The sequence below is a fragment of the Mytilus galloprovincialis genome, chromosome 9, assembly GCF_965363235.1.
Source record: "Mytilus galloprovincialis chromosome 9, xbMytGall1.hap1.1, whole genome shotgun sequence".
Taxonomy (NCBI): domain Eukaryota; kingdom Metazoa; phylum Mollusca; class Bivalvia; order Mytilida; family Mytilidae; genus Mytilus; species Mytilus galloprovincialis.
Genome location: NC_134846.1, coordinates 88,196,946 through 88,206,024, shown reverse-complemented (window position 1 = coordinate 88,206,024; position 9,079 = coordinate 88,196,946). Strand labels below are relative to the sequence as shown.

Sequence of the window (9,079 nt, the reverse complement as noted above, 5' to 3'; positions counted from 1 at the left end):
TTTTTAATCAAGAGCAGCTAATTCGTAACCGATATGAAATAGAAAACAATAAACATCGTATAAACGTGGATTAATACCACATAAAGAAGCTACATTGTCAACATAAACAAAAATTAAAACTTATAAATTTAGTAAAATGTTGTTTGATATAAAAAGTTAAGTCTTAAGATCAATAATCCCATGCTCTCTTTTTCTAGCTCTTTCTGAAGCTACAGTAACGACAACATGGACCGCTTGGGGATCATGTGGAAAAATTTCTGAAAGTTTAGATCAAACCTGCAGAGGAACAGAGAAACGAACAGGAACAAGAGTGGACACTTCAGATAAAAAAAAAACAACTACAACATCTCTGTCCCAATCAAGAGGCTGTTATCTTACATCTGGTGAGTCATAACAAATAATTGACGAAAGATATCAAATGTACAGCGAACACAAACCGTTGCAAAACAAACTGAAAGTACAATAGTCTATAAAAAAAGTGAATATTAAGCAAAAAAAACAACCAAAAAAAAAACGAAAAATAAAAATCACATCAAAGTCTGGAGTGCTCTGGTAGGGAAAGGTAAATAGATCCTGACACACATGTGGCAACCATCAAGCTGTTCAATGTAGGTTCAAATTTATCTTTGTGGTAATTTGTTTTAATTCGAATTAAAAAAGAAGAGTGTGTGACTGCGATTAGCAAATTCGATTCACATTCGATTCGAATTCAATTCGAATTAAATGTATGTGTAAACGAGGCATTAGTTTGGAATCGGATGAACAGTTGAGTAGAAAGTGTGCTATGCGGTATCGCTTTTGTTTATTGTTGAAGGCATTGTGGTGACCTTTAGTTGTTAATTTCTGTGTTATTATATGACTTGTGGAGAGTTGTCTCTTTGACAATGTTACCACATCTTCCTAATTTTACATTTAACGTATAATTTAAAATGCAGCGATCATTATACTAGTATCAGATATATAAACATATTATAGGAACATTGTTATCCTACACGAAAGAAGATAAGGAGTAATGTTCTAATCAAATACTTATAATTTCTGCATTAGAAATAGTTGATGGCGGTTACACAGCATGGAGTGAATGGGATGATTGCTCACAGAAGTGTGACCAATCAACAATGAGACGAAGAACATGTCATAATCCAACACCATGCAATGGCGGGCAAGATTGTAGTCAGTTTGGAAGAGATGAACTTTCAAAAGATTGCGGTGAGTGATTTAAAAAAATTAGATGTCGTTGGATATTGAAAACAATTGTTTTCAAATGCTGAGCATTAAGCATACAATTCTGAAAATTTTCCAATTGCTGAAAAGGTAAATTTCTCTAAAACGGGTATTAGCCTTTTTGATTGTAATTTCTTCTTTTATTCAAGAATAAAAGTATTCCAAGATTGTATTCACAAAAGAAAGAAAACGTTTATAAAATATCTTTAATAATCGAGTTAAAGTTTATTGTGGATTGGATGCAAACCAAAATGCATAAACTTTCTGCCATATAATATTTATATGAAAAGATTTTGCACGATTTAAAAAAAAAATTGTAAATCAAATTTTGTTTTATAAATTATCTCTCTAAAGTATTGAACGAATAGATATTGTTTATTGTTTTATGTCAACGTATATATTGTAAATCATTCTTTGAAAAAAAAAGAATAGTTCATAACGCAGCAAACACTATAATCACATTGAAAGTGCTCGATTTGAAAATTGATTTTCTATCATTTTGTGACAATAAAGATTTTGCCCGCTGACCCCTACTTTGTAATTCACAATTTAATGAAATATAGTTTTAAACACCATTTTTTATAAAATCTAATGCAATTCTTGCAAATTTTCTTATTTTTTTTAAGAAAAAGGTGCCAATGTATAATGTATGGGAAGTCTTAAGATAATGATTACTCGTTACATTTTCAATTTATTGAATCAAGAAAAGAAGAACACGAACTTGTTATTTTTTTCTACTTTTAAAGCTTCGCTATTAATATACCATCAATTTATAACAGTTTTTAAAAATCTTGATATTTTGAAAAAGAGGAGAATTCATCCTTACGGAATTATAAAATACATTAAACCATCATTCCTGTAATTTCTCCAATCTAAAACTAGTTTAAAATGACAAGAAGACATTGAAAACCCCGTTTTGACATTCACCTTCAGAAAACATTGATTTTGACACAACAGTAACCGATAGAAAAAATAATTGACTTTCACACGACATTCACCGATAGAGAACATCATTGACTTTCACACCACATTCACCGATAAAAAACATCACTGACTTTCACACGACATTCACCGAAAGAAAACATCACTGACTTTCATACGACATTCACCGATAGAAAACAACAATGACTTTGATACGACATTCAATGATAGAGAATATCATTGACATTAAAACGACAATCACCGATAGAAAACATCACTGACCTTCATACGACATTCAGCGATAGAGAACATTACTGACTTTGAAACTACATTCACCGATAGAAAAAATCATTGACATTGATACGATATTTACTAATGGAGAACAATATTGACATTGACACGACAATCACCGAAAGAAAACATCACTGGCTTTCATACGACAATCACCGATAGAAATCACCAATGACTTTCATACGACAATCACTGATAGAAAACATCACTGACTTTCATACAAAAATCACCAATAGATAACATCACTGGCTTTCATACGACATTCGCCGATAGAAAACATCACTGGCTTTCATAAGACAATCACCGATAGAAAACATCACTGACTTTCATACAACAATCACCAATAGATAACATCACTGGCTTTCATACGACCTTCACCGATTGAAAACATCAATGACTTTGATACGACAATCACCGATAAAAGAACCACCACTGACTTTCATACGACATTAACCGATAGAAACTATCACTGAATATCATACGACATTCAACGATAGAAAACATTAATAACTTTGATACGACAATCACCGATAGAAAACATCGCTCACTGTCATACGTAACTAACCGATAGAAAACATCACTGAATTTCATACGACATTAAACGATAGAAAACAATAATGACTTTGATACGACAATCACCGATAGAAAACATCAATGACTTTGATACGACATTCACCAATAGAAAACGTCACTGACTTTCAGACGACATTCACCGATAGATAACATCACTGACTTTGATATGACATTCACCGATAGAAAACATCACTGACTTTGATAAGACAATCACCGATAGAAAAAATCAATTACTTTGATACGACATTCACCGATAGAAAACGTCACTGACTTTCAGACGACATTCACCGATAGATAACATCACTGACTTTGATATGACATTCACCGATAGAAAAAAAATCATTGACATTGATATGACATCTACTGATAGAGAACATCATTGACATTGTCACAACAATCACCGATAGAAAACGTCACTGACTTTTATACGACAATCATCAATAGAAAACATTACTGACTTTCAAACGACAATCACTGATAGAAAACATCACTGACTTTCATACGACATTCACCGATAGAAAACACCGATGGCCTTAATACGAAAATCACTGATAGAAAACACGACTGACATTTATATGACAATCACCGATAGAAAACATTACATATATTCATGCAACATTCAGGAATAGAGAACATCACTGACTTTGAAACTACATTCACCGATAGAAAAAATTCATTGACATTGATACGACATTCACTGATAGAGAACATTATTGACATTGAAACGACAATCACCGATAGATAACATCACTGACTTTCAATGACATTCACCGATAGAAAACATCACTGACTTTCATACGATAATAATCGATAGAAAACACCACTGACTTTCATACGACATTCACTGATAGAAAACATCAATGACTTTCATACGACAATAACCGATAGATAACATCACTGGCTTTCATACGACATTCAACGATAGAAAACATCACTGACTTTCATACGGCAATCCCCGATAGATAACATCACTGGCTTTCATACGACATTCACCGATAGAAAACAACAATGACTTTGATACGACATTCAATGATAGAGAATATCATTGACATTAAAACGACAATCACCGATAGAAAACATCACTGACCTTCATACGACATTCAGCGATAGAGAACATCACTGACCTTCATACGACATTCAGCGATAGAGAACATCACTGACTTTGAAACTACATTCACCGATAGAAAAAATCATTGACATTGATACGATATTTACTAATGGAGAACATTATTGACATTGACACGACAATCCCCGATAGAAAACACCACTGACTTTCATACGACATTCACTGATAGAAAACATCAATGACTTTCATACGACAATAACCGATAGATAACATCACTGGCTTTCATACGACATTCACCGATAGAAAACATCACTGGCTTTCATACGACAATCACCGATAGAAAACATCACTGACTGTCATACGACAATCACCGATAGATAACATCACTGGCTTTCATACGACATTAACCGATAGAAAACATCACTGACTTTCATACGACAATCACCGATAGAAGCATCACTGACTTTCATACGATAATCACTGATAGAAAACATCACTGACTTTTATATGACAATCACCGATAGAAAACATCACAGATATTCATGCGACATTCAGCAATAGAGAACATCACTGACTTTGAAACTACATTCACCGATAGAAAAAGGTCATTGACATTGATACGACATTCACTGATAGAGAACATCATTGACATTGAAACGACAATCACCGATAGATAAAATCAATGGCTTTCATACGATATTCACCGATAGAAAACAGTTCTGACTTTCATACGGCAATCCCCGATAGATAACATCACTGACTTTCATACGATAATAATCGATAGAAAACATCACTGGCTTTCATACGACATTCACCTATAGGAAACATCACTGGCTTTCATACGACATTCACCGATAGAAAACATCACTGGCTTTCATACGACAATCACCGATAGAAAACATCACTGGCTTTCATACGACAATCACCGATAGATAACATCACTGGCTTCCATACGACAATCACCGATAGATAACATCACTGGCTTTCATACGACAATCACTGATAGAAAACATCACTGACTTTTATAGACAATCATCGATAGATAACATCACTGGCTTTCATACGACATTCAGCGATAGAGAACATCACTGACTTTGAAACTACATTCACCGATAGAAAAAATCATTGACATTGATACGATATTTACTAATGGAGAACATTATTGACATTGACACGACAATCCCCGATAGAAAACACCACTGACTTTCATACGACATTCACTGATAGAAAACATCAATGACTTTCATACGACAATAACCGATAGATAACATCACTGGCTTTCATACGACAATCACCGATAGAAAACATCACTGACTGTCATACGACAATCACCGATAGATAACATCACTGGCTTTCATACGACATTAACCGATAGAAAACATCACTGACTTTCATACGACAATCACCGATAGAAGCATCACTGACTTTCATACGATAATCACTGATAGAAAACATCACTGACTTTTATATGACAATCACCGATAGAAAACATCACAGATATTCATACGACATTCAGCGATAGAGAACATCACTGACCTTCATACGACATTCAGCGATAGAGAACATCACTGACTTTGAAACTACATTCACCGATAGAAAAAATCATTGACATTGATACGATATTTACTAATGGAGAACATTATTGACATTGACACGACAATCCCCGATAGAAAACACCACTGACTTTCATACGACATTCACTGATAGAAAACATCAATGACTTTCATACGACAATAACCGATAGATAACATCACTGGCTTTCATACGACATTCACCGATAGAAAACATCACTGGCTTTCATACGACAATCACCGATAGAAAACATCACTGACTGTCATACGACAATCACCGATAGATAACATCACTGGCTTTCATACGACATTAACCGATAGAAAACATCACTGACTTTCATACGACAATCACCGATAGAAGCATCACTGACTTTCATACGATAATCACTGATAGAAAACATCACTGACTTTTATATGACAATCACCGATAGAAAACATCACAGATATTCATGCGACATTCCGCAATAGAGAACATCACTGACTTTGAAACTACATTCACCGATAGAAAAAGGTCATTGACATTGATACGACATTCACTGATAGAGAACATCATTGACATTGAAACGACAATCACCGATAGATAAAATCAATGGCTTTCATACGATATTCACCGATAGAAAACAGTTCTGACTTTCATACGGCAATCCCTGATAGATAACATCACTGACTTTCATACGATAATAATCGATAGAAAACATCACTGGCTTTCATACGACATTCACCTATAGGAAACATCACTGGCTTTCATACGACATTCACCGATAGAAAACATCACTGGCTTTCATACGACAATCACCGATAGAAAACATCACTGGCTTTCATACGACAATCACCGATAGATAACATCACTGGCTTCCATACGACAATCACCGATAGATAACATCACTGGCTTTCATACGACAATCACTGATAGAAAACATCACTGACTTTTATAGACAATCATCGATAGATAACATCACTGGCTTTCATACGACATTCAGCGATAGAGAACATCACTGACTTTGAAACTACATTCACCGATAGAAAAAATCATTGACATTGATACGATATTTACTAATGGAGAACATTATTGACATTGACACGACAATCCCCGATAGAAAACACCACTGACTTTCATACGACATTCACTGATAGAAAACATCAATGACTTTCATACGACAATAACCGATAGATAACATCACTGGCTTTCATACGACATTCACCGATAGAAAACATCACTGGCTTTCATACGACAATCACCGATAGAAAACATCACTGACTGTCATACGACAATCACCGATAGATAACATCACTGGCTTTCATACGACATTAACCGATAGAAAACATCACTGACTTTCATAAGACAATCACCGATAGAAGCATCACTGACTTTCATACGATAATCACTGATAGAAAACATCACTGACTTTTATATGACAATCACCGATAGAAAACATCACAGATATTCATGCGACATTCAGCAATAGAGAACATCACTGACTTTGAAACTACATTCACCGATAGAAAAAGGTCATTGACATTGATACGACATTCACTGATAGAGAACATCATTGACATTGAAACGACAATCACCGATAGATAAAATCAATGGCTTTCATACGATATTCACCGATAGAAAACAGTTCTGACTTTCATACGGCAATCCCCGATAGATAACATCACTGACTTTCATACGATAATAATCGATAGAAAACATCACTGGCTTTCATACGACATTCACCTATAGGAAACATCACTGGCTTTCATACGACATTCACCGATAGAAAACATCACTGGCTTTCATACGACAATCACCGATAGAAAACATCACTGGCTTTTATACGACAATCACCGATAGAAAACATCACTGGCTTTCATACGACATTCACCGCTAGAAAACATCACTGGCTTTCATACGACAATCACCGATAGATAACATCACTGGCTTCCATACGACAATCACCGATAGATAACATCACTGGCTTTCATACGACAATCACTGATAGAAAACATCACTGACTTTTATACGACAATCATCGATAGATAACATCACTGGCTTTCATACGACATTCACCTATAGAAAACATCACTGGCTTTCATACGACATTCACCTATAGAAAACATCACTGGCTTTCATACGACAATCACCGATAGATAACATCACTGACTTTCATACGACAATCACCGATAGAAAACATCACTGGCTTTCATACGACATTCACCGATAGAAAACATCACTGGCTTTCATACGACAATCACCGATAGATAACATCACTGACTTTCATACGACAATCACCGATAGATAACATGAATAACTTTGATACGACAATCACCGATAATAATACACCACAGAGTTTCATACGACATTAACCGATAGAAACCATCACTGAATATCATACGACATTCAACGATAGAAAACATCAATAACGTTGATACGAAAATCACCGATAGAAAACATCACTGACTTTGATAGGACATTCACCAATAGAAAATATCACTGACTGTCATACGACACTAACCGACAGAAAACATCACTGCATTACATACGACATTCAACGATAGAAAACATTAATGACTTTGATACGACATTCACCGATAGAAAACATCAATTACTTTGATACCTTATTCACCGATAGAAAACGTTACTGACTTTCATACGACATTCATCGATAGATAACATCACTGACTTTGATATGACATTCACCGATAGAAAACATCACTGACTTTTATGCGATAATCATCGATATAAAACATCACTGACTTCCATACGACATTCAGCGATAGAGAACATCACTGACTATGCAATTACATTCAACGATAGAAAAAATTATTGACATTGACACAACAATCACCGATAGAAAACATCACTGACTTTTATGCGACAATCATCAATAGAAAACATAACTGACTTTCAAACGAAAATCACTGATACAAAACACCAATGACTTTCATACGACATTTACCGATACAAAACATCACTGACTTTCATACGACACTAACCGATAAAAAACATCACTGAATTTCATACGACATTCAACGATAGAAAACATCACTGACTTTCATACGAAAATCATCAATAGAAAACATAACTGACTTTCAAACGACAATCACTGATACAAAACATCACTGACTTTCATACGACAATCACCGATAGAAAACATCACAGATGTTCATGCGACATTCAGCAATAAAAAACATCACTGACTTTAAAACTACATTCACCGATAGAAAAAATCATTGACATTAATACGACATTTACTGATAGAGAAAATCATTGACATTGACACAACAATCACCGATAGAAAACGTCACTGACTTTCAAACGACAATCACCGAAAAAAAACATCACTGACTTTCATACGACAATCACCGATAGAAAACACCAATGACTTTCATACGAAAATCACTGATGGAAAACATCACTGACTCTTATACGACAATCACCGATAAAAAA

The 9,079-nt window shown here is 34.7% G+C and overlaps 1 protein-coding gene across 1 annotated transcript in view; it reads left to right on the top strand.

Annotated features, from left to right (window-relative positions):
- Positions 1–207: 207 nt before the first annotated feature.
- The window catches only part of LOC143046286 (uncharacterized), a 54,744-nt gene continuing 45,872 nt past the window's right edge, over positions 208–9,079 (top strand). Inside the window, exons 1-2 of the mRNA XM_076219378.1 lie at positions 208–383; positions 1,048–1,209. Of these exons, the coding sequence (XP_076075493.1) occupies positions 1,119–1,209 (91 nt within the window). The 5' untranslated portion in view covers positions 208–383; positions 1,048–1,118. The remainder of the gene's footprint in view (positions 384–1,047; positions 1,210–9,079) is intronic.